This window comes from Vulpes vulpes, chromosome 14 (assembly GCF_048418805.1).
Source record: "Vulpes vulpes isolate BD-2025 chromosome 14, VulVul3, whole genome shotgun sequence".
Lineage (NCBI taxonomy): Eukaryota > Metazoa > Chordata > Mammalia > Carnivora > Canidae > Vulpes > Vulpes vulpes.
In genome coordinates, this window is record NC_132793.1 from 44,584,427 (window position 1) to 44,611,754 (window position 27,328).

At 45.6% G+C, this 27,328-nt stretch overlaps 1 protein-coding gene and 1 long non-coding RNA gene across 4 annotated transcripts in view; one reads left to right on the forward strand and one right to left on the reverse strand.

The window, feature by feature from the left end:
- Positions 1–22,518, forward strand: part of CFAP61 (cilia and flagella associated protein 61) — a 277,436-nt gene extending 254,918 nt beyond the window's left edge. For both annotated transcript variants that reach the window (XR_011996986.1, XM_026002334.2), the window contains 2 exons: positions 13,939–14,029; positions 22,042–22,518. Coding sequence is in view for 1 of the 2 variants with exons in the window: in XM_026002334.2 (XP_025858119.1) it covers positions 13,939–14,029; positions 22,042–22,242 (292 nt within the window). In the remaining variant the exon portion in view is untranslated. The remainder of the gene's footprint in view (positions 1–13,938; positions 14,030–22,041) is intronic.
- Positions 269–27,328, reverse strand: LOC140595404 (uncharacterized). Of its 2 annotated transcripts, none has more exons than XR_011996988.1 (2): positions 27,179–27,328; positions 269–424 (listed from the first exon to the last, which is right to left on the reverse strand). It is a non-coding gene; the product is annotated as an uncharacterized lncRNA (long non-coding RNA). The 2 variants fall into 2 exon arrangements; XR_011996987.1 differs by lacking the exon at positions 27,179–27,328 and adding an exon at positions 2,166–2,259.

A 27,328-nucleotide genomic window follows, 5' to 3' on the forward strand; every position in this document is an offset into this window, starting at 1 on the left:
TCAATCCTTTTCTCCACTAGTTTTTGCATCCATACACAATTCTTGCCAGAAACAGCTGTTACTAGGGAACCACGGGGAGATTTTTGCAACTCCTTCATTTATTCTACACTTACTAGTTAGCTTTTGACTGTAAGGAAGAGCTGTCCCTACTCCTCCATTTGTTTATCCACTTGTCCATATCAGTGGGGACTTAGGGATTCTAGTACCATCTCATGGGTTATAATCCGTTGCCTTCATTACTGTGTGTGAGAGAAGTAAGAACCAGGAATGTGTTAGTTGTTTTGTTTTTAATGTAGGTTCCACGCCCAGTGTGGAGCTTGAACTCATGATCCTGAGATCAAGGGTCACATACTCCACCGACAGAGCCGGCCAAGCATCCACTGCTTTGTTGAATTTTAATACTTGATTTCTGGAAACTGCAGACCTGCAAATATAAGAGTGACAAAGAAAGTGAAGGAACAGTTTGTGGCTTGTCGTTATATTTAGTAAAAGCCTCAGTTAAAAAAAATAAACACGTTAATTAGAAAAGCCTGTTATGAAAGCCTTTCTTTTTTAAGGATTTTTTATTTATTTGAGGGAGAGAAAGAGAGAGAGCACACAAGTGGGAGAGAGGGAGAAGCAGGCTCCCCACTGTGCAGGCAGCTCCCATGCAGGGCTGGATCCCAGGACCCCAGATCGTGATCTGAGCTGAAGGCAGACGCTTAACTGAGTGAGCCACCCAGGTGCCCCTAAAGGGAATTATTCTAAACATGTGTTAATTATTGAATTACTATAAACCTGTATTAAACATGCTATATACCCTGTACCAGTGAGTGATATTTCTACTAAGCACCCTTTTAAAATTTAAAGGGCAATTAGTTTAACCAAAGGAATAATGAGGCAGCAAAATATCTTGCTTTTCTGGTGTTGACTAGTTGCTGTGGCCTCGGTCTCACAAAAGGTAATTCCACCTGGTTCCTTTGTTTCCCCCCCCACCCTCGGACTTGTGGGGGTTTATACGTGCATATAAACACTTTTTTTTTCTTTTCCTACAGAACATAGAGAGGAAATGGCCATGGCCGTAAGCGTGGCTGAGTGGCTGAGTGGCTGAGTGGCCTAATGCTAGGCTGTGCTCGCTGCAGCCTAATTAAAGGGAAATGGTTGTGCTTTCTATGAAGAGAGACACAGAATAACAAGAAGGGACGACTCAGGAAGGGAAGCTGAGCCCTAAGAGCTTTCCCTTTGCTGCAGAATTAAATGCTAACCTTGCCTCAGACTCTTCGGCCTGAATTTATGTAACAAATCAATGTAAATAGCTGGATGACTCCCAGGGCACTAGATTTATTGTACAAATTCAATTAATGCAGCCCCTAATAAACCAGCAATGTGCAAGGAAATGCCACAGATGGAAATAAAAAGGCAGATATGTAGAGCTAGGGAGCAGAGAGTCATCCCCGTGCTCTGACACCGGGCCGAGGGCCACCAGACCCACTCACCCCCTGCAGTGACAGGGCCGCTCTGGGCTTCCACTGGTAAAATTAAATAGAAGGTCAATTCTTCAGTCTATAAAAATATACTCTTCTACAAGAAGACAGGTTTGCTCTGGCAGGTCAGCAAGAAGTTAGGTCAGAAGAAAACATGGCCCAGCTGGGCCTCCAGAGGCGTGCACCTTAACCGTGGCCAGTTTTCCTCACCGCCCTCCTGAGACGTCCCAGGAACCACTGGGATGACTGTTTTGCCTTAACCGCCTCGCTCTTCAAAATAAACCAGCAAAACCAAGGCACTCTGTCTTTCCTCTTTTTATTTAACCTTCATCAGTGCAGACAAAAAAATACATCGAGGCCTCAGTTTAACCATTTTTACGTTTTTTTTATGGATTCCTACATAGCTCTTTGGTGCGTGGCAAAACATGATGGAGGCTGGTTATGAAGTCTCTCTTAACTTTCGTGCAGCTAAAATTAATAGCTGCCATAAAACTGTGGCTAAAATAGTTTATGCAGACACCCTTGAATGTAGAAAAGCAATCCCCATGGACAAAAAATTGCAGAGTTGTGCCAGAGAAAGACTGTCTTCCAATTAAACAACAAAGTGCTTATCTTAATTATTTCACCTCTAATTCATACCACAAAAGATCGGAGGTAGCTTACACAAATGTACACTATAAAATATAATCAGGAATGGGGCACCTGGGTGGCTCAGTGGTTGAGCATCTGCTTCCGGCTCAGGGCGTGATCCTGGAGTCCTGGGATTGAGTCCTGCATCGGGGTCCCCGCAGGGAGCCTGCTTCTCCCTCGGCCTATGTCTCAGCCTCTCTCTGTGTGTCTTTCATGAATAAATAAATAAAATAATTTTTAAAAAAAGACATAAGAACAATCATCATCATCACCATCAAAGCAACACAAGACATATAGAGCCCTTCCCCTGTGCCGGTCATAAAGGCAACCTTATTCCTGGACTGTCTCATTATGTCCTGATAGTAAGTCTTTGAGGTAAGGACTACTGTTCTCCCCATTTTACAGCTATGAAGGGTGAAGCTGGGAGAAGTCAAAGCTAACTAGCTCGAGATTGCATTAGCAACAAGCGGTACATCTGGGATCAAAAGTGAAAGGCTTGGGTAAATGGGAAATGAAGGGCAGGACAGCCGTGTGAGAGGCTGAGCTGCATGCAAAGGCTGGGTATTTGAGCACAGGTCTTTATCTAGAAAATTCACAGCCTTGTCTTTGAGTTCCATCAAGGTCAAAATAGAGAAGGAAGTAGCATCAGTGGTTGGATTTGTGAGGGTCATAAGATAGATGTATTCTGTTTTCTCAGGTGAAGCAGCTTCTCCTGGTCTAAGTATCCAGGATTCAGAGAAACAAATGGACAGCAGACAGACCTTTCAGATGATCCTGTATGAATAGTTATTTCTGAAAACCAGGACCCTAGGGGCCAGGGAGGCAGGAAGTCTGTGCTCTGTCCTCAGCCCCACCTGGGTGCTGACACTTACTTATTCAGGATAAATGTGCTCCAAGAATCAGTGTTCTTTAAGACACTGTGAATAAAGCCTCAGAAGATTTGTGCCTGAGAGAGAGCATGGCCTCCCCAAGTCAGTGTGGGGGTGCCAGGGCCCGTGGGCTTATCAGGATCTCCCTCTGGAGGCAGTTCTGCATGTGTCCAACTCACGGACAACTGAGTCCAGGCTGTGCTAGAGGCCTGCAGCCAATGGCAGCCTCTGAGTACCCCCAGCCCCCCGACCCCCCGCAGCCCGACAAAGGCTTCCCGGACCATAGACACCAGGCTTTAGGCGGAGCTGGCATCTGGCTCTAGGGTGCCTCTGGGTAGCTCGGCGACCGTCACCCCGTGCATCCCTGAGCCTAGAGCAATAAGATGGAGGCAGTTCCCAAGCCACTTCTGCCCAAGATTAGAGTCTTGGTTCTAGTGCTAGTGCGTCGTAAACCATTTTTCCTTAGAGCAGTAAACCCCCATTATTGGTTGGGGCCAGTTCCAGACTGTGACAGCAAGATCATCACCGATCTTTAGCAAGTGACAATTATGACTGGTTGTCAAATGACTAGTTGGTTTTGCTTTCAAAATCATCAATCTTACCTTTCCAGAAATGCCTCAAAGCAGGAAATTGACCACATAGAGCTTCTAGCAAACTCAGCTTGGGCAGGAAATATTCATAATCAGACTTCCATTTCAGACTCCAGGGCTTGTTTATTTGTTTCTGGCTGCCCCTGTAATACGTGGCATCCCTGAGTAAACTCCGCTGCCCCAGAAATGTGTAATTTAATTTCTGAGCAAACCTAGGGTTAACTGGAAATACTTATTTGTTCCTATTATTATTTTTAAAAATTGTATTGAAATGCATGAATCCACTTTCTTCCATGGGCAGAATAAAATGACAATACAATCTTCCAGCACAAACACAAATCATTGCCTGTTCTCTGCCTTTCAGCCTCCATGGGCTAGCTGGGGACGTGCAGGGCAGCAGGGCTCTCCCATGGGCTTGGAGGTGACAGTCACATACGGAAAACGTTTTGTGTGGGATTTTTTCCAGATTGTTTAATTTGAGACTGGATTGAATCTAGAGTGATAGATACATTCTGGTCCCAGGAACATTAACAAAACATATTCTCCCAATTTTCATGAATGTAACTGTATGAAAAGAATTTTGTTCAACATAGATGCTACAGGGTCTTTGGGCTATTTTAGAAGACAGAGCCTCCATTCTCTTATTCCTCTTCAGAAACAGGATCCTGATTTATAGCATGATACATTATACTTAAAGGACAATGATTCCCAGCCTCCCCTGTAGCCCAGGAAGCCATATGACCAAACTTTGATCAGTAAGACATAAATAGAAGTGCTATATGAGATTTCTAGGAACCTTCCCTAAAAGAGAGGGGAAGGGCCCTCTTTTTCTCTGTATCCATCTAAGAACATGTATGTGATAACTGGAGCTCAGTAGCCATTTTGCCCCATGAGGCCCAATGCCCTCTGGATTAGTACTATGCTCTGAAGTCTGTGGAATGACCCTACCCATCCTGGACACTCCACCTAGCCTTTTTTTGTGTGGGAAAAAAATACTTAAACAATTTTTACAACTGTAATCAAACTTAATCTTAGGTAATGCAGGAGATATTGAGGAAATGGGGGTGATTCAGAAAGTTGCTAGAGATGCTCACGAATGAGCATAGGGAAATGAGACTGGGTTGTGTGGTTGTTTAGAGCATGAACTTTGAGATCAAGCAGAATTATGGTTAAGACCCAGCTCATCCCTGTATGACCATGGGCAAGCTGTGTGGCCTTTCTGAATCCATTTCTTCATCTGGACAATGGGCTGGCAAGTCCCACTTTAGAGGATTGGAATTAGGATGAAGTGAGATAATGCACAGAAACTATTTAGCACAGTGTCTGTGGGTTACTGTCCCTGGACGAACACAACACACCTCACCATCAAGCTGTCATGAAAAAGGACTTGCCCAAGAGTGTAATAAGCACCTGCCAGGTGGTGTGACCTTAGGCAGTAGACCATATTCCTTACTAATTATGGAATAATTTTAATAAGAATTAGAAAAAGTATACAAGCACATCAAATCTGTGATTTGGCAGATATCATGGCTTAGGACAAGGGAGAAGTAATTATTTCGGGGTTTTTTTAAAAGACTAATCAATCTAAGGAAAATTTTTGAAGTAATGGGTAATGTCCCTGGAAAATTTATGGGTTCCCAAGTGATTGAAGCTTGGTGAACAGTGGCCAGAGAGAAGTGAACCTAGAGATGCAGTGACAAAGACCTGAGGACAAGCAAACTGGGCAACGTCACTCCTGCTGAAGCCCCCTCCAGCCTTGCCCTCCCACAATGTGCCCCTCTGTGGCCTGCACATGCCTCAGTTTCCCCAACACTATTCCCTCTCCTGCAGGGTGTGCTTCTGGGGAGGGGACCACACTTGCACAGTGGTTTCCTCGGTGCCCAAAAAGTGTCTGGCTGTGATTGACTAATGGCCAAGAATGACCCCTTCCTTCCCATTTTATAGCCATGGAGGTCAGGAGCCCTGAAAGACACCAAGGTCAGAGAAAAGAAAGGAGAGAAAAGTCCTCATGGGAGCACAGTGGGGAAGAAATGTGTATTCTGTGAGAGGTGGTTGAGTCAGCAGAGAACAGAGAACCAGAGCAAAACAGTTGCTAGAAATAAAGAAATAGGGTTTTGAAAGGCCTCCTTGGACCTGCTAGGATGGACGGATGGGTGCATGGCTGGCTAGGTGGGCGGGTAGAGGGATGGATGAATGGATGGATGGATGGATGGATGGATGGATGGATGGATGGACAGATGGGCAGGAGGATGGAAGAAGAAAGGAAGCTAGGACATAGCATGTGTTCTTAGCACCCATACCAGGATGGAGAAGGAGACACAGGGTGAGTGGCTTCCGAAAACCTGTTTGCAGACCTGCCTCCATCTCACCCAGACCCCTTTGCTAGGCTTTGCACAGCCGCATGCCTTCTGTAGCCCACAGGTGAATGACACCAGCCAGGCTGCTAATGACAGTGACAAGCCATGGGCGGCATCAAGTGAGCTCATGGCTCCCACATGACTATGAGGACCCAGCATTGCCAAGTATTATTTCTTTTAAGGAAATGCCCCAGATCAAATTTCCAAAGCTTGCTCAGTCCCAAGCAGCCACATCTGTAGGTCATCCTAGCCCCGAAGGTGTCTGGGCACATCCTCGATGACATACCCTGACATCTGTCACTTTTTGCATTCTTGGATTGTAAATGCAAGAGACACATCCCACCAGCCATGCTCCAGCCCATGGATACCACAGGCTGAGACTCGCTGTGGGCGTGACCTACAAGCAGGTACTGTGGGAGGTGTCTGTCCTCCCCTCTTGAACCTAAGATGCTGTCAGTCAAAGAAGGGACTTCTTCGAAGTGAGAACTTCACTCCCCAGGAAAGCCTGCAGCCTCCCACTGCCCCACCCTGTATGGTTCCCCTGTTCTGGGAGAAAAGGCAACCCTTAGGGGAGCAGACCTCTGTGCTGGTGTGAGTGGTAGCTGGGGATCCTCTTAACCAGTCTAAAGATTTTATTTATTTGAGAGAGAGAAAGAAGGAGAACAAGCAGGGGGAGGAGCAAAGGGAGAAGCAGGCCCCCCCACACTGAGCAAGGAGCCCCACGCGGGGCTTGATTCCTGGACCCTGGGACCATAAGCTGAAGGCAGATGCTCAACCGACTGAGCCACCCAGGCGCCCCCATAACAAGTGTAAAAGCAAAAACTATTATCACTCCAGGATAAAATTACAATGATTTTCATTTAAAAAGAAGAAAGATCTCAGAGAAAGTATGCATTTCTTCTCTGCCCCTGCCTCCTTTCCTCTAACTCTTGCGTAGCTGAGCCATTTCCAGGTGACCCTCAGCAGGCAGGGAGTGCAGCCTAGCTCTTCGGCCTCTCTCCTCTCCTCCCCACCCTCCAGGGATGCCTTGCCTTGCAGTTAAGATCCAGGACTTGAAAGACCAACATCCTTTGCCCACTGTATTCTTTTCCCTTAGACACACGGACTTTCTCCTAAGGCCAGTGAATGGGACTTCCTCCAGCGTGTCGGCGGAGTTGCTTTTCTCAGCCTTCAGTGTGGCCAATGGGCTAAGCTAGTTATCAGATCCCCACCTAGCTTATGTGATTTTGTCGATAAAGTTGGCTGATTGACCAGATGAGGATGAACTCTGGACAAGTCTGATCAATAGCTTAATGATTGAGCCATATCGATCAGGAATGGCTAATAGAGTTCCACAAGTCGACATTTCCCAGGGATTCTGAGAAAAGAGTATCATTTGCAAAAGTGATGGAGAATTTAAGTCCCCACAAAGGACTTAGGGCCAGCCATTGGCAAGATGAAAAGAGACAATAGTGTCTGTTGGGGCCCTGGATAATTTGTGTAAACTTTTTCTCACGGCTGTGTAGAAATGATTTGTGTGATGTTCACACCCAGATCCACACAGCCACTGACAAGTCACCTTGTTGCTGTGTTCTTACCTGATATTTGCTCCTGAAGATTTCTAGGCAACCAGCTATGAATGTTACCTAGTTAACGTGGCTCTAGTTAGCCTTCCTTTTTTGAACATAAATTGGGAAAGAAGTTAGTATTTTCTTGTTTGTAAATATCCAATATTCAGGGGCTTCTGGATGGCTCAGTCGGTTAAGCAGCTGACTCTTGATTTTGGCTGAGGTCGTGATCTCAGGCTCATAGGATCGAGGCCCACATCACGCTCTGAGCTGAGCATGGAACCTGCTTGAGATTCTCTCTCTCTCTCTCTCTCTCTCTCTCTATCTCTCTCTCTATCTCTGTCCCTTCTCCCCCACTCACTCTCACTGTCTCACTCTCTCTCTCAAAAAATTTCAGTATTCATGGAAATACATGTTTCCTGAAAGCTTATCCCTAATACTGAGTATCCATAGCACTTGGGGCAGTCAATGGCGATGTGACCACAGCCTTGGCAAGGATTCCAGATGCTCCTTTCCTTTCTCTGGAGAAGGAAAGAAGCGAAGGCACAGGAGCCATTCAGTTTGTGGGGAGAAAACTAGACCTAACTCTTCTCATAAAGCAAAACTTCCTTCCAACCTCCTTAAGCAAACAGAGATCACCTTTGTTTGATTCTGTGTTCTTACCAATTGCAAAATGAGTTTGGTTAAATTCACAGCTTTTCTAATTTGAGTAATGAAGCCTGCCATGTGTCTAGGGTGACTTAAAGGATGCCCATGGGGATCCATGCCTCTCTAAACCCCCTCTTACTCAAACTGGGAGCTATGAGCTGGTGCAGAAGCTCTCCGTCGAGAGGAGGGAAGACGGCTGGAGTAGGACCTCTGCTCCCACCAGCTCCTTCAGTCTCCTAGGGACCAGGCTGTGCCTGATGCTGTGAGGACCCAAAGCCCACAGTGAGTAAGAGACCCCCTGCCATTGGGCTGCTCTCAGCCACGACTGGCCTTGTCGGATTAGGGTTTGCGAATTAAGATTCCCAGCAACCTTCGACCACGACAGATTGGGTTTGGAAATTCTCGGGGAGCAAACCTCACTCCAGCATTCCACGTGTGCTTGCTTTGGTTTGGTTTGGTCACGAGCATATGGATTTTTAGCAAGTAGATTATAATGCCTCCATTAAAAAATGTCCCCTAAAAGGTCTAGCTCCCTGCACGTTATAGAAAATAGAAATCCGAATGGTTTTCATCCTAAACTGATGCCCACATCCAACACTTTAAAAAACCAAAGCCTCAAGCCACACAGCCATCTGTGTGAGGGGTGACTGGCAAGTTTGAGGGCATCGTGTTCTGTGATGGGAGACTATTACTCTACTTCTGAAGGAAATACTGGAAAATTTTTTTATAAAATTGTTACACAGCCCCATTTTCTCTGTCAGTTTCCTTTTTTTTTCTATGTCAATTTCCTAAAGTGTTAATTTGCACACAGTTCAGAGGGAAGGAGGGACAAAGCAGAGCACAGGGGATTCTTAGGGCAATGAAACTGTTCTGTATGATGCTGCAGTAGAGGACGTGTGACATGATGCAGTTGTCAAACCCACAGAATGTGCAACATGACAAATGAACCCCAGTGTAAAATGTGGACCTTAGTTAAGAATAATGTATTGATATTGGTTCATCAGCTGTAACAAATGTGCCTTACCAATAATGCAAGGCGTTAAGAGGAGAAACAGAGCGGTGGGAGCAAGTGTACGGGAACTCTATTTCTGCTCTGATTTTTTCTGTACATCTAAATCTGCTCTAAAAATAAAATCTTCTTTAATTAAAAAAAAAGTTAATTTGCCAGAAGCAAACAAGGTCTAGGGGAGGGTGGAAGTGAATTACCGACAGGGACAGACCTACGTAGGGCTATGGGTGGTAAATGACCAAGGACTACAGCCCGGAGCATGAACAAAGAATGGGTGTCCTCATCATAGTGGCCACTCTGAGGTCATCTGGTGAGCCCTTAAAAATCACTACCAAAATAAGCAGTTTCTGTAAGAACTGGGGAAGAACCTTGCAAATGAGATTCTTGTCTGGGTAGATTTTTTAGTATGTTTTTTCCTCTTAGTCAAAAGGACCCATTCCTTTTCACCACTATCTAAAGCACCTTATATCTAACGCCTGCCCTACAAAATAGCAGCTACTTCATCTGACAATGGAGTTGTGGCTAATTATATCCACCCCGACTCAAGAGCCTGACCTGAATCCTAATTTAAACAGAGCAGACGGAGAGCGTCTTGGAAACTGCAGATTATGTGCTAGTCATCTTCTGAAATCCCATTCAGTTCTATATGCCACCTGGTGAGAGGTGCAATTGCAATGTATGACCTTCCAGTGGAGACTCCTGTTCAGAGACTGACCTGAGTCTGAAGTTGTTGTTTTACCCTTGGCTAAGGGTGTCACTTTATGCCTCTAAAGAGGCAATCAGGGTGGTAGGCTCCGAGCAATCTGATATTGTGCAGAAGCCGCCCTCCAGACAGGGTAGGCACCCGCACCCACACGCTCCTCTGGGAAGTGCACCAGCTCTCCCCTCCTCTGGGAGGGTTAGCATTTCATGATGCCGGTGTCGGTCACCCCTATAGGGGCTGCCACTGAGGCTGCACTAAAATTGACAAGGAGCCTTTGGAAGTCAACTTCTTGGTTTAGCTTCTAAGGTATCTCTTTCCATTATACACTTTGCTTTAATGGAACCTGGGAGTTCTTTCTTGAGAGACAAGAAACATCTGAATTGAATTCTATAAACTTTTCTCTTTTATGAGTAAAAATGGCTGCCACAGATGAATTCCAGGAGTATAGGTAACAAATAGTTTGCTACAGATATTGTCACCTTCTGGATGAGGGTCCCAAAGCGTTTTCCCATAGGAGACAGTGCTAGGAAGTGTGAGAGAAATAAGATTTCGGGTCTCCCACATCACTGGTCAGCAAGCTGTTCAGTGTACTGTGATGAGAAGAGAGGGCATCAAATAGCCAGGTGCCTTTTCTGCTGGACACTGGCATGAGATGCATGGAGAGTTGCAAAGGCAGCAAAAGAAGAAATTTGTAAAAACATCCAACTTCCTTATGCTCCTCCACCCTAATCCTCACCTTTCCTCCTGCTTGCTGGCAGGCACTGTGCAGAAGGGCTTGGCAACTGTATTCTCAGAACATTAAGGGTCACTTGCTTCTCCAGCCATCAGTGTTTGGCTTTGTGGACAGAGGCAAAGGGAATCTAGGCATTCAATAGTGGGCCAGAGATGGGGGTAGGCAGGTTGTGACCTCAGGGAATGGGGTTCCCCAAAATTCCCTCTGTAAAGCAGATGATGAGGAGGACAGGTAGTTAAGACTGCCTGAACCGTGCCTGGGTTGTGAGAGCAGGGCCGTGCTGGGGTGAGGAAGGCAGAAAGATAGAAGATGTGGCACCTAGAGGGATGTGGCTGTAGATCCCTGAAACCAAGAGGTTGGGAACCCCTGATGGTGCTATGGAAACACACACCAAAGAGCTCAGCAACTGACCACAAGTACCCACAAATTTAAAAGGGCCCATTGGTAAGCGCCTGAGTGGCTCAGTTGGTAAAGCCTCCCACTCTTGGTTTCAGCTCACGTTGTGATCTCAGGGTCCTTGAATCAAGCCCTGTGTCAGGATCCACACTCAGTGAGGAGTCTGCCTGAGATTTTCTCCCTCTCCCTCTGCCCCTTCCACCCCCACCCCATGTTCTCTAATTAAACAAAAATAAATAAATAAACAAACAAACATATAGCCTAGAAAACAATAAATAAATAACTAAATAAATAAACATATAGCCTAGATATAGGGTATAATTGATGTTTTTGTCCACGAAGCTATGCTTTGAGATGTATCAAAACATCGCCCCACTGTGCCCATCCCTGCCAAGATGGCCCCTGTGCCTTTGCTCCAGGAATTAGATGGCTGTTGGATGTTGGCCAGGGTTGTAGGGGCCCAGAACCCCATACAGAATGCCCATCAACTCAGCTCCTTTCACTAAGGATTAGGTGGCCTTGAATAATTCCAGAGGCGAGCACAGGTGCCCTTCTGATACCCTCAGCTTTGTTTGCTGGGGGGCTCAGCGGACCATCCTGAAATCCTGGTTTCACATATGGCCTTCCCACTATTCCCAATGAGGCTCTCTTTTTCATAATGCTGTGCATCTTGGGACACTTTGTAGAGTTTTGTCACCTATTTATTTAGCAGAAATTTATTCTATATTAAGGAAAGACCAGTCAGGGCCAGGCAGTATACACAAGTGCAATGTGCGTTCTTTCATTCGTGAAGATCTATAAGATGCCTGTTGCTTGCAAGTGCTGTACTAGATGGCCATGGAGTGACTACAGTAGTCCCCCACACCTTACCTGAGGGAAATACCTTCCAAGACCCCAAGTAGATGGTGCAAACCACGGGTAGTATCGAGCCTTTATATATACTGTGTTTTCCTATGCAGACATATCTACAATAAAGTTTAATTTGTAAGTTAAGCAGAGTAAAAGATTAACAACAATGACTAATAAGAAAATAGAACAATTATAGCCATATACTTAATAAAAGTTATGTGCATGTGGTTTCTGTCAAAATATCATACTCTACTCATCCTTCTTCTTGTGATGATATGAGATGCCCACAGGATGAGATGACGCAAGATGAATGACTTGGGCACTGTGACATAGTGTGAGGCTGCTACTGGCCTTCTGACCATATGTCAGGAGGAAGATCACCTGCTTCCAGACCACAATTGACTGTGGGGTAACTGAAACCACTGAAACCTTGGAAAGCGAAAATCTAGGATACAGGAGGTGCGGGGGCGGGGGGAACTACTGCACACAACAGTCCTGACTGGACTTCTGCTTCTAGGAGCATCTGTCCCACCCATCACCTTCCTGAGGTCGCCCTGTCCCACTTCTGCTCTTATCTCCACTCAGCATCCCCAGGTGCTCTATGCAGGTATTCCTGCCTCCAGGTGTTTGCATCTGCTGTTCCCTGTCTCTGGAGGCTCTCTCGCTCCCTCCCCTGCTTGAGCCTTCCTTTGGTGGCCCCCATCTTTGCCTGACTTGTGTTTTCTCAAAAAGCAGTTCTCATTACCCAACGCACTGTATGTTTACTTATTTATCGTTTTTTGAGTATCAGTTTCTTTTTTTTTTTTGATAGTCACACGGGGGGGGGGGGGGGGCAGAGACACAGGCAGAGAGAGAAGCAGGCTCCATGCACTGGGAACCCAACGTGGGATTCGATCCCGGGTCTCCAGGATCACGCCCTGGGCCAAAGGCAGGCACCAAACCGCTGCATCACCCAGGGATCCCGAGTATCAGTTTCACAGTGGCAGGGATGCTTGTCTGTTTTGATTCCTAGTGTTTTCCACCCCCAGACCCGGAACAGTGCTGAGCACATAATGGATGTTCAGTAAATATTAGTGGAATTAAGAGTTAAATGAATAACAACAAAGGAGGTAACTAAGCATGAAATTCGGTCATATTCTGGTCCAGCAAATAGGTGATAGGTAATAACTGATACACTGAATGCCGTGCTGATTGTAGCACAGAATCTTGTCATTACACTTGTCCTTTAAGGCATCAGTGGTCCCTGGGACTCATCACCTCCTTCCCTAAGAATTACGTTTGGAAAAACAGAAGGTGCTCGTCTGCACGTGGGCACCAGTTTTTCTTCCCCTGTGCACACACATGGCATCCATTAGCAGTAATGGGAACGACAAACTCACATCCGGAGAAGAGCGAAACCCACATGATCAGCGTGTCTCCAGCACTGAAGAAGTGATGTTTCTGGTTCCAAGACATTTGGCATTAAAATAGAATAAGAGTTAAAATACCAATAAATGCTCTTGGTTCTCCTAGAATGCATCATATTTTCCAGTGATCATCTGTAAATACAGGATGACCATATTGTTCTCCATGAAAGAAAGCATTTATTCAAACAGTTTTCAGTGAAAAGTTAGCCAATATAAACACCAAAAGAGCTGCTCTCCTAAAAAGAGATTCAATTAAGCATCAGTGCAATTGTATGGAGACCATGTTGCAACACTGAGGTGGCCTGTTTTTCTGGTCATTATTAATCCAGAAACCTTAATGATGAACAACATTTGTGTTATTGTCTACCCAAATGTAATTTGTTTATGCAGCAGTTCAGTTAATCCTGCAATCTGTTTTTCTCAAATGAGGGCAGATAATGGAGACACCGTTCTTTACAAGTCTTCAGGCTTTTAAATTCTGATAAAATCAGGATTCTTCACTGGGTCTTGCCTCAGCTCTGAATTAAACCACTTTAAATGTAATTATGGAACCTGGCCTTACATCAGGAACATCCATTTAAAAAATTGATTGACCAGGCTGTTCCACGAGGCATTTTATGAGCAAACGATTGCAAAGGGGCCAGAGCTGTAATTTATAAAGGCAAAAAAGCAGGTAAATACTTTATTAGTGGTAATGAGAGGGTTTCCAGCTAACTGAATCTTTTCTTTCCTCCCTAGCTACTTCATGGAGCCATGGTGCATGGCCCTCTTTCATGATCGTTTTATTGATCTCAGGAAAGAGTTACGCCAGATCTTGACCTCCAAGGAGGTAAGAGTGATTAATAGATATGTGAGTTATCCCTTGCAAATTACAAGCAGTTTTTAGTTGATCATTTCGACTTTTCATTCCCCCTTTGGTTCTACTTTTAAAACCAACTGTATTGCCTATAAACAAGCTATGAACTATGCGAACATAGACAACAATATTTCAGGAAAAGTGGATTATTTAAATCCTTTTATGAGAGGCAGCTTTCTTTTTCCTTGTTACACATAACTGTATTTTCATTATCAGGTAACAGGCAGACTTGACTGGAAACTGGATCTGAGTTTTATCTACTTGTTTTCAAGAATGAACATTGCATTCCTTTAGTTTCTGCCCATACTTGCCAGCCATTCACTAAATGTGTGTGTGTGTGTGTGTGTGTGTGTGTGTTTTATAAAAATGTAAAGGGAAGACAATAAGTATCCAAAAACACCTCTTTAATAACCAAAATTTCTTTCTCAAAGTGAGACTAATTGGAAGTTAGGCTACATTTCCCAAAGTCTCCACGTTCAAGAGGAAATGTGACTCTGCAATGTAAATAGTGAAATATTTGTGAATTTTAAATTAAATTCTTTTTTTCAACACTAGAGTCTTTATCAGAGTTGTGGAAAGTTAACATCTATGCTCAAAAAGTGGTCAGATATCCATCCTAGATTCTCCCTTGCCCCAGTCAGACAAGGGCTGGGGCACAGCTTAGTGTCACCATGTTTTACTGTCTAAATGGGCAAGTCCTGTGACTCTTACCACTTCCACTTGAGAGCACCCAGACCTGTCAAAGGTTCCCATGGTGTAGGCCACCAAAGGGCAGCACAGCTGCAGATCATGTGCTGAGTCCCTACCGCATGCACCACTTGGCTCAACCAGAACAGGAACCCTCCAGGACACATTACAATCATAGTTTTGACTTTACCATCAAGAAGGCTAAAGAGCTGAAAGATTTTAAAGGATCTGCCATTGGTTACACAGTCTATGACCAGAAAGCTTTAAACTCAAGGGTCTCTCATTCCAAAGCCAGGCGCATAGGCCTTGAGCCACATGGACTAAACTGTGTGATTTAGTATCTTCCCTACATTGTCCATCTCCTTTTTGGTTTTATGCCTGGAGTCCAAGATGGGAAATGTAAATAGTTATATGAATCCAAAGCAGATTCAGATTGGGGGGAAATAGGTTTAAAATATAAGCCAAACTCAGTTGTCTTTAGGATCCACACAGATAGGAAGCAGGCAGGTAAATGTACATGAGGGAGGCAGAGGACACTGTGACCATACAAAGGTCATCCACTGCTAAAGTCACTAAAATTTGAATAAATGCGACAGATCAAATGGGTCCCTGCACTTTATGCTAAATCTGTAAGGGAGTCAGCTCAGGTTGAATTATGAACCTGAGTTGTAAGCCTGGTGCTACTGAATTTCACTCTATTCCTTAGGTCCCTCTCTTCCTCTCAGACTATGTTCTGCAGCTTATGACTAAACCGTAGTAAAGACTCATTAGTTTTCCAGTTATCTCATCAAAACTCTCTGCCTAAACCCTTTAAAACTCCAGAATTGAGCTCCTCAGTTAATATTTTGCACAGAACCAAGGGGGTTAGCATCAAGCTTAAAGGGGAAGCTTTCCTCACTCTTCCAAGTAAACTACAAACCCAACAATAGTCACTTTTCATGGCCCTCACCAAGATAGCCTCAACCTTTTATCCCTAACAAACATTTGGGGACACCTGGGTGGCTCAGTGGTTGAGCATCTGCCTTTGGCTCAAGTCATGATCCTAGGGTCCTGGGATCGAGTCCCACATCAAGCTTCCCACAGGGAGCCTGCTTCTCCCTCTGCCTTGGTCCCTGCTTCTCTTTGTGTCTCTCATGAATAAATAAATAAAATCTTTAAAAAAAAAACAGACATTTTCTCTGGGTCAGTTTGTTAAGTATGAAGTCAGGTGGACAACAGGCCCTTTCAGTAGACCAGAAGTGACCATGAACATTTGTGGAAGACACAATCCTTAGTGTGGTGGCTCTCCCACCATTCTCGTAGCTTTTTAGATTTCCAGAAAGTGAAATTTCTGGAAGAAAAGCCTCCACTGGAGTCTTGCTCTGCTTTCTGCAATTACATTTGTCAAGAGGAAGAGGTGGTGCATGCAGTGGTGTCTGCCTGCAACTCAGATCCTTGTGGAGCCATGGGCTACCTGTTTCCATCTCAGAGAGCAGTGGGAGGACTGAAGGAGGGAATGTGTACAAGTAAACAGCACAGAAGAACAGCTCCCAGTAAGTGCTGTCCACCCCCACCCTCCCTCAAGTAACACTGGTGGAGACCTGCTGTGGTGGAAGCAGTACTCATATAGATATGCAGGAGTTCATTTAAGAGTCTGGCAATAGGAAAATGAAGATAGCTTTCACTAAAGAATAATGGTAATTCTTTTTCTCAGATATTGAGATGATATAACCCATTTCATTTCACTTTCTAGCTTGTCTATAGGAAAGTACAGCAGTCCAGTCCCATTAACTATGATATCCTATAGCTCTCCCTCCACATGAAGAGAAAGGAAAAAAAGACTATTACCTTTGACTGTTATTATGAGTCATCTCAAATCTATGAATCATTTATTTTAAAACAAGCTCATTGTAATACCTCACAAGTCCTTTCGTGGAAGTAAAGAGAACAGGTTATAAATCCACTAGCATTGCATTTAGCTTTGACTTAAGCCAAAGAGTAACAGACCAAAGTGTAATTTTGTATAGTCAAGATTATTCTTCAAAAGGATAGTAATTATAAACATATATGCAGGGGCACCTGGGTGGCTCAGTGCTTGAGTGCCTGTCTGCCTTTGGCTCAGGTCATGATCCCGGGGTCCTGGGATCAAGTCCTGCATCAGGCTCCCTGTGGGTTCTCCCTTTGCCTATGTCTCTGCCTCTCTCTCTGTGTCTCTCATGAATAAATAAATAAAATCTTTAAAATAAAATGAAGTCTTTAAAAATATAAACATATATGCACCTAACAACAGAACTATATATATATATATATATATATATATATATATATATATATATCAAAAGATGATAGAACTAAAGGAAGAGTAGTTCTAAAAAGCTGGGGAATTCAGTATCTCACCTTCAATAATGGATAGAACAACCAGATAGAAAATCAGTAAAGAAATAGGGGACTTAATGCTATAAACCAAATACACCTAACAGATACACACAAAACACTCTACTCAACAACAGCAGAATGCACTTTGTTCTTAAGCGTACATGAAACATTCTCCAAGAGAGGCCATATGTTGGGCCACAAAACAAGTGTCAATACATTTTTAAAAGATTTAAATCATACAAAGTATATTCTTCAACTGCAATGGAATAAAACTAGAAATCAAAAACAGAAGGAAAAAATTCACAAAACTGTAGACGTTAAACACAGACTCTTAAGCAACTTCTTTGATTTTAAAGAAGAAATCAAATGATATATATTAGAAATACTAGAAACAAATGAAAACAAAACTACAACATACCAAAAGTAATGGGATACAGCTTAAGCAGTTTTCAGAGGGAAATTCATAGCTGTAAATGCCTACAGTTATAAAAAGGAAGTATCTCAAATCACTAACCTGATTTTATACCCTAAGGAAATTATACTAAATATGATACTAGCAGAAGGAAGGAAATTATAAAAATTTGAGTAGAGATAAATGAAATAGGGAGTAGAAAACCAGCAGAGAAAATTGGTGAAACCAAAAGATAATTCTTTGAAAAGATCAACAAAATTAACAAACCTTTAGCTAGACTAAGGATATAGACTCTAATTGCTAAAATCAGAAATGAAAGTCAGAGGGGTGCCTGGGTGGCTCACTCCGTTAAGTGTCTGACTCTTGATTTCAGTTCAGGTCGTGAGATCAAGCCCCTAGTTGGGCTCTGCATCGGGCATGGAGCCTGCTTAAGATTCTCCTATCCCTCTCCCTCTGCCTTTCCCCCTTCTCTCTCCCTCTCTTAAAGAAAAAGAAAGAAGAAATGAAAGTGGGAACATTTCCACTGATCTTACAGAAATAACGAAAAGATTATAAGAGAATACTGTGAATGATTGTATGCCACCCAACTAGATAACCTGGATGAAATGGACAAATCTCTAGGAATACGCAAACTACAAGACTGATACAAGAAGAAATTTTAAAAAAAAACCCTGAAAAGTAAAGGTATTGACTTAGCAATCAAAAACCTCATAACAAAGAAAAGCTCAAGACCAGATGGCTTTGCTGGCAAATTCTATCAAACATTTAAAGAAGAATTAACAGTAATCCTTCTCTAACTTCTCAAAGAAATAGAAGGGAAAGGAGCACTTTCCAGCCCATTCTTTGAGGCCAGTGTTACCATGATACCAAAGCCAAAGACATCAAAAGAGAAGAGAACTAGACCAATATCCCTTATGAATTTAGACGCAAAAATATTCAACAGAATATTGGCCAACTAAATCCAGCAGTGTATCAAAAGAATTTTACACCATGGTCAAGTGAGATTTACCCCAGGAATTTAAGAGTGGTTTACCATATAAAAATAAACCAGTGTAACATACCACATTAATAGAATGAAGGGAGAAAAAATGCTGTTATCTCCATTGATACAGGAAACGTATTTGACTAAATCAAACATTTTTAATGGTAACACACACACACACACACACACACACACACACACATACACACACTAAAAATCCTAGGAATAAAAGGGAACTGCCCCAACCTGATAAAGGATATTTATGAAAAGCCTACAGTTAATATCACAGTCAGTGAAAGACTGAAAGCTTTTGATGTGAGATCTGGAACAAGACAAGGATGTCCGCCTTCACCACTTACATTCAACATTGTACTGGAAGTTCTAGCCAGAGCAATTAGGCAGAAAAAAGAAACAAAAGGCATCCATGTTGGAAAGGAAGAAGTAAAACTATATTCTCAGATGCCATAATCTTATATGTAGAAAATCTGAAAGAATCCACAAAATGTTAGAGCTAATAAATGAATTCAGTGACGCTACAGGATACAACATATAATCATCAGTTGTCTATATTAGCAAGGAAAAATTGAAGAGTGGAATTAAGAAAACAATTCTATGTATAATAGCATCAAAAAGAATAAGATACTTGGGAATAATTTAAACAGGAGGTGTAAGATTTGTACACTGAAAACCTCAAAATATTTCTGAAAGAAATTAAAGCCGAACTAAATAAATGGAAAGACATGTGTGTTCATGGTTTGGAGACTTAATATAGTTAAAAATGGCAGCACTCCCCAAAGCAATGTACACATTTAATGCAATGCATTAATCCCAATGGCATCTTTTGCAGAAGTGGAAAAATTCATAGGAAATTCAAGAGACTCCAAATAGCCAGAACAATCTTGGGAATAAAAAAAAAGTTGAAGGACTTCATACTTTGCAACTTGAAAACATACTATAAATCCGCAGTGACAAGGACAGCATAGTACTTGTGTAAGGACAGATAAATAGGTCAATGGAATAAAACTGGTAATCCAGAAGTAAAACCATTGACATGGAAAGATTTATATCATTAATCATTAGGGAAATGCAAATCAGAGCTATAATGAGATACCACTTCATACCCACTAGGATGGCTATAGTAAAAAGAAAAAGGAAGTAAGTGTTGGCAAGAGATGGTCATACTGAAGAGGAGAGATGTTCACATGGGGGGGAGATGGTCACACAGAGAAGACCCACTATGAGACAAATGCACAAAAATCTGTTTATAATCTAGAGCAGTATTTGTCTTAGATAAACTTAAAAGCTCCATTTTGTGATTTTTACAGTATTTACCCCATTGTCAGAACAGCACCAACATGAGTCCCAAATTGTCTACAATTATTGTGAAGTTGTTTTTGCTTGATACAATTCTCTGAAAAACTGGGGAATATTATGGGATATATGCTTGGGGACATGCTGACAACACTCAAATGTTTCAGCACTTCTATTATTAAGTCCTGGGCATCAGGTGCATTTTTCCCTGTCATTGTTTTGTTGAGCTGATTTAAAGCTGAAGTCTTCTGAGCCCCACTCACTGTTTTTCCAAGCAATGAGTGTGTCATCTCCAACACCTGGTAGTGTCTCAGTTAAATAACCCAGTGCTAATTCTGTTGTACTTCCATATCGTTTGAACCTATTTTCCTATCTATAAAATTCTTAACTATTAATAAATAAATGATCCATTAGAACTCTGCAAGTTACCTACTTTTTTCCTGTTCAAAATAAAAATTATTGGACATTCAATAATGAATATACCATCAAAGTCCCCGTGACTCTTCTGTTAGGGTTATTTGGAGTTACTGCGGTGTTCAGAATGCACACAGCTCACACCTTGGTGAAGTGCATTGTATAATAACCTCCTATCAATGGGCAGATGTATGATGAAGCAAATAGGATAAAAGGTTGGCCGTAGAACCCAGTGGTGTGTGCACTGGTGCTTAGTGTAAAATTCAACCTGCCTCGATGTTTAAATATTTTTATAATAAAATGTTGGAAAAACCACTACTATATTACAGATACACACTGTGTGATTCTCAACTTTAACTTTATTCTCTCTGAGCCTTATCTTTAAAGATGTCAATAAAATTTGACTTTACTAAGAACCTAACAGGGCTGTAGCCACATGAAACATCTAGAAGTTTTCATGTAAAAGTGTTTAATCACTTCTTATTTTTAAAACACGTGTGACCTGCAGATCATTTTTACCTGTATTAAGAACGTAAAACTGGGGCAGCCCAGGTGGCTCGGCGGTTTAGCACCATCTTCAGCCCAGGGCCTGATCCTGGAGACCCGGGATGGAGTCCCACATCAGGCTTCCTGCATGGAGCCTGCTTCTCCCTCTGCCTGCGTCTCTGCCTCTCTCTCTCTCTCTCTCTCTCTCTCTCTGTGTGTTTTGCTCATGAATAAATAAAATCTTTTAAAAAAAAAAAGAAAAGAATTTAAAATTGCTGAACCTTGAAAATATTATGCCAAGTGAAGTAGGCCAGTAACAAGAAGACAAATATTTGCCATTTGATCGCACTTATATGAAGTCCCCAGAGTAGTAAGTCCATGGACAGAAAGTAGAATGGGAACGGCCAGGAGCTGACAATGGTTGTACAATGTGAATGTCCTCAACATTAGTGAATTGTACACTTCAAAAAATTGTTAAAGCGCATGGTGTAATGAGTACTGGGTGTTCTAGAAGACTGATGAATCACTAAACTCTACCTCTGAAATTAATAATACACTATATGATCATTAATTGAATTTAAATTTAAAATAGAAAAAACAAAATTAAAAAATAAACTCTTGTCAAAGATTTCAGGCTTTAAGGGCAAAAGATTCTCTATTTTTCTTTTCTATAGCAATTGACAAAATACATGGTGCAATTCTGTTTTCTTCGTAATTGGATGACTTTCTTATATGTGTATCCTGGGTTACTACTTAAATAAATTATCCTTTATATTTTAAAAAAGGTTATAGCAGTAAATCTTATGTTTATTTTGCCACAATTAAAAAATGAAAAATTGGGCAGCCTGGGTAGCTCAGTGGTTTAGTGCCACCTTCAGCCCAGGGCATGATCCTGGAGACCTAGGATCAAGTCCCACGACGGGCTCCCTGCATGGAGCCTGCTTCTCCCTCTGCCTGCGTCTCTACCTCTCTCTCTGTTTCTCATGAATAAATAAATAAATCTTTTTTAAAAATGAAAAATTTAGGGGCATCTGGGTGGCTCAGTGGTTGAGTATCTGCCTTCGGCTCAGATCATGATTACAGGGGTCCTGGGATCGAGTCCCACGTCGGGGTCCCTGCAGGGAACCTGCTTCTCCCTCTGCCTGTGTTTCCACCTCTCTCCCTCTACGTCTCCCATGACAGATAAATAAAATCTTTTTTACAAATGAAAAATTTTAAAAACTAGGGGGGAAAATGACCATCCTTGGGAAGGCGAGCACTCTTTTTCAAATTTTAGTGAAACTGTCCTCTTCTTGTCCAAGTAATTTCTGTGATGTGGCCTCTTCCTGCATTTTCCAGGAGGAAGACTTTCCTTCCATAGAACAGTTAGCCCGGCAGATAGAAGATGAGGAAATCAGCCTGAAGGAGAAACCCAGGAAATATCTCAAAAGAGTCTTCCAGGAAACCATCTACAAGTCGCTGGTGGAGAAGAGCATTCTGGACTACCTGCACTATAATCACTACCACTTGCCCATGTACGCGTGGCCAGGCATCATCTAGCTGTGGCCGGGGTCTCCCTTTACCGTCTTCACTCCCGGAGCTCCTGGGGGTGAGGAAACCCTTCTGAGGCCCAGCGCCCCCCGGCCCCCCCCCCCCACCCCCGCCGCAGGGTTCTGTGGCTGCTTTTCCGCCTCTACCAACCCCTGAAGTTTTCTATCGCTCCAGTAGGCGGCGCACGGCCGTGGGTCTCTATCCTGGGGCAGGGAGCCGCTTCTGAGCACCAGGCCTATTACAGGGCAGAATGATCAGCAATAAAGTGGGATGTACTACGTGAAACTCGTTTTTTTCGTTGGGTGTGATAGTGATTTCCTGAAATGCCCTGCCGCCAATTGTGGTAGTTCCTCACCTGCTTACCCAGTAATACTCCTGGGTGATAAAAGAAAAAAAAAAAAAAAAAGAAAGAAAGAAAAGAAAGGAAAGGAAAGAAAAGGAAGGAAAAGGAAGGAAGTTAGGAAGTTAGTTAGGAAGTTAGGAAGTTGGAAGGAAGGAAGGAAGGAAGGAAGGAAGGAAGGAAGGAAGGAAGGAAGGAAGGAAAATAAAGGAAAAGAAAAGAAAAGAAAAGAAAAGAAAAAAGAAAAGAAAAGAAAAAAAAGAAAAGAAAGAAAAGACGGACTCTGCCTAGTATGGAAAACTGGTGAAACAGATGATAGGAAATTAGCCCTGTAAGTCAACATCGTAAGAACTCATTGCCTAGGAGAGTTTATGGGAACTTTGAAAACGACACAGCTGCTGTCATAATTTCTGTATTTTAACCTTGTGGGTTAGGAGAGTGAAAACTCAAAGATCACACAGGCCCACATGCAGGTTTTAGATCAGAAAATAGTAGTGGGGAATCAGTTTAGTTCATTTCCTTTGACCCTTAGCACTGTTGCTCTGCTCTGCAGAGCCTCTGGCACATGTCACCTGTAATGTGGCTCCAAAACCCTCTTTCTTATAAATAAAGCAATGTTAGTGCCCACTAGAAAACATATGAATGCAGGAACAGTAGTTTTCGTTTATTTGGATCTCTTTTAATAGATAGCGTGACCCCGTTCATGACTGAATTTTTGGTCAGCAGGACTTAAAATTGTTTTTTATGGATGGAATTCCAGTTTTTTCCTTTTTTTCATATTTATGTTAACATCTAGCAAAAGTTGGCACATTACAAGGGTCACACAGCCATTAGGAGGAAAACTCAGAGTTGGTGATGCAGAATTATACACCCATTATCAAACTGATATGTCTCAAAAAGAAAACTGTTCCAGAAAACTGGATTCCGATTTTTCTGCTTCAATCAAAGGCAAGCAATGAGGTCTGCTAATTCCTTTGCGCTTATGTTTTACCCAAATGCATGGGTCATTTAAAGGGAGGCCCAGCTTTGGCCATAGGCTACAAACTGTGAAACTGGAATGGAGAACAATCCCTACTGGTTGGTTGGCTCCTGAAACTGCAAACCAACTACACACAGAACCCTATTTCAGGGGCTAGCCAATAAGGCAGCTTGAGGATCTGTCCCCCCCTCTCCCACCACGCCCCCCTCCCGTGGGGGGAGGTCCTGGGTCAAATTCATCAGCAAATGGAGTGAGTTTTCTGTGACAGGCCCTGGGACCCTTGGGTGGAGATTAACAGAACAATTTCAAAGATCAACAGTTAGGATTTCTTCGACCAAGTATTACCATTAAAAGCTTTTGAGTCACATACATGTGACCCCACATGGCAATGCCGACCTTAAAACTTAACTATCCTATGTGTGATAGTTTTTCTTTGCTTTTTAAAAAGTAGGCTTGGAATTGAAAATGTCCACAATGGGTCTCCAGAATGTCTGATGAGGTCATTCTCACCATCGGCCCATATTCACAAAGTGAATAATTTCCTGAGTCTAGGCATCAACTTCAGCCCATATGCGTGGACTTCAGCGTGTTACCACCGCGGGACAACTTTTGCCAGAGTGAGCGAAGAACCCCAGAGTCATCGATTGGGCCTGGAAATTGACCACGTCTAGGGCTTGGAGAGAATAAAGATCCTGACTCTTCACCAATGATAAAGCCTGGCAAAAGAAAGGGTGGCGGCGAGGGAGCAATATTGGGACTTCTCTGTGCGTGCCCCCACATGGATGCTGTGGACAGATGAATGCGTGAAGTCCCTGCATACGTATGTCAGCATTTGCTGTTGAGCAGGGGACCTCTTGGGCTCTAGGGCTAATCTTGGAATTCCGTAGTTTTGAACAAAGCACAGTGACAGAAAACACCCAAGTTAACTTCCCCAAGTTTTAGTCCCGCAAATCACAGGCCTCCGCGGCTGGGAGGTGGGTTTGTGATGGGTGCACCCACCCCCTTTCCAGAACTGGCTCCTCGCCTGAGACCCAAACACGGCAGCAAGGGCAAAGGAAAACAAAAGATGAGCTGGTAGAGGAAAGGGAGCACCACACCGAGGAGAAAATGTGCGGCCAGCCAGTCAATATTTACCCTGGGAAGAGGCGTGTGTGAGAGAGAGGGAGCGAGGCAGCGCGCCCGGCGCCGGGTGAGGGAGCGCTGGCCAAGAAGCTGGGAGCGGGGCTCGAAAGCGCCGCTGGTGAGGAGCTGCTGATTGTTCTCGGGCGGAGACGAGGTGACGACGGGCTGGGCCGCGGGAGCCGCGGGCCGGCAGCTGTATGCTAATGCTCCCAGGCCCCGAGCCTCCGCATTCCCCATTAAAGCCGGCGGCCAGGAGGCCACACATCACTGAACAAATAGGCTCTCTCTAGACAAATAAAATAACACACGTTGGCCTGCGGGGAGGGGGGAGAGCCAGAGGGGGAGCAGGGTGGGGGGAGCGGGAGGGAGGGGGGAGAAGGGAGGGGGAAGAGAGGGGGAGAGGAGAGCCGGGGGAGGAGCGGGCCGGGCCGACCGGAGGGGAGAGGAGGGAGAGATGGACGCGGGAGGAGGGGGAAGAGCTGCGTGGGGGAGAGGCGGAGAAAGAAGGGGAGTTGGAGGTGGGAGTCGGAGAGTGGGGGCTGCGGGAGCCGTGTGTGTGTGTGTGTGTGTGTGTGTGTGTGTGGTGAGTCGGGGTGTGAGAGACTGCAGAGGGCGGGGTAGGGACGAGACCAGGGGGGGACGAGGGGAGGACGGAGGAGGGAGGCCAGAGATGGGGTAGGAGAGGGTTAGGGGGCTCGGCGAACGCACACCCACACCTAGACCCCAAAGCAGCTACGGGAAAGGGGGCGCCGAGGCCCAGATGCTGTACGCACCCCTTCCTCCCCCAGGGCCCAGCCACCCCAGGACCCCCTGGGGCGGGCGGGGGCAGGAGGGGGACCGAGGCCCCGCGGCCCTCCCGGCCAGTGTCTGCTGCGACGGCGGCGCGCGGGGAGCGGGCAGCGGGGAGCGGGCAGGGCTGCCCCGGCGCCCGCAGTCCCCCGTTCGCCCCGCGTCCCAGGTCGTCCGGGTCCGCTCGGGGCCAGCCCAGCGCTCACGGGCACGAGTCTCCGCCTCCCGCTGTTCCGTGTTTCCTGGCGTGGCCTCCGCCAGGCCCAGCCGACAGCACCTTCCCGCCGCGGGGCCCGGCAGCCTCTGGCCCCCTCCCCTCCCGGGGACCCACCCGAGGCGGAAACAAACAGCCCCGAGGGCACTTCACGGAGCGCGCCGCGGCCCCGACGGCACAGCCGCGAGGATAAAAGAGGCGGCCCGCCACCCCCCACCCCGCCACCCCCGGCCCCGGCCCCGGCCCCCGGCCGAATAATGGGTGCGCAGCAGATTGCCGGGGCACTGCGGGCTCCCAGGGAGGCGCACACTCGAGCGCCGGCCCTCCCCGCGCCCGCGGAAGGCGCAGCCTCGCGGATCCTCCCTTGTTCGCTCTCTTTCATGCACTCTCCTTTTGTGTGGAATTATTTAAACGAGAGATCCAAGGCAGCTTTATGCTAATGTGCCGAACAAAGGCGACGGCCCGCGGGCGGGGGCCCGGAAGGTGCCTGGAGGCCGCACCGGGCCGGGCGGGGCAGCGGGCAGGCGGGCTGCGCGTGTCTCTCGCGTGCCCCTGGGACGGACGCACAAACCCCTCATTCCAGCGAACACAAAGCCTCTCCCGGGCTCGGGCCCCGCGCTCGCCCTGCGCACTGGGGCGCGGGCCCCTCCGGGACTGGCGGGCGGGCGCGGCTGCGGCGGCTCAGGCCGGGTGGGCGCGGGGGGCCCGGGGTGGGGGCTTCTGTGAGCCCGGCAGCTGGGTGCCCGGCAGAGCGGGGACCGGGGTGTCGGCGCGGGAGCGCGGCGCACCCCCTCTCGCCCCTCCGGGGGTCACGAAGCGCGCCGCGCAGCGGGACTGCGGACCCTCGCGTCTTCGCCTCTCAGGGGCCCGAGGGCCGCCTGGGCAACTCGACACCCAGGGGCAATTCCTAGACCCAAAGTCCCCGCTTGGACACCTATTTTATGTTTGCGCTTTCGAGAAACTCCTCGGAGCCAGACTGAGCCGGGTTCCCAGTGAACCCCGGCGCGCTCCCCGACGGCTACCTGGGACACTAGTACCAAAAGAAAAAAAAAATCAGCGCCGCGGCCTCCAGCCCTGCAGCCGTCCAAGGAGGAACCCGCAGCCAGGTCGGGGTCGGCAACCTCGAGAAGCGGAGAGGCTGCCGAAGGTCTGCGAAGCGCGGCCCTGGTCCGACCCCGCAGGAGGGGAGGAGTGGCCCGCGGCCTGGGAAGGGCCCTTCGCACTCTCGCCTGGCACCCCTGTGCTCGCCGACTCCCGCGAAGCGCCTCTGGAGGCCGGCAAAGGAGGGCTCGTAGTGTCCCCCACCCGGCTCCACGCGGCTCCCACTCGGGATCGCAGCGTGTCAAGGCCGGCCGCCCCGGGCAACGAGGTGGTGCTTTGCCCTTCCCAGAAGACAAATGTTTCCACCCCAAGTCCCCATCCCTGCAGGCGCGCAGATTTTGAGAAATGAGATCACTCAGAAGACAACGGAAACTAGGACCAGGTGCAAGGCTGTACTTACTTGCAGGTCGCTGGTGTGTGCGCGCGCCCTCAGCCTAATTCTTGCCCAGTCCCGAGACATCAAATTAGTTCCTGACACTGGCACCTTTCAAGTTTCCATTTATGTTGACCGTACTCGTCTTGAAGTCAGATTTCCTCTTCGCTGGCAAGA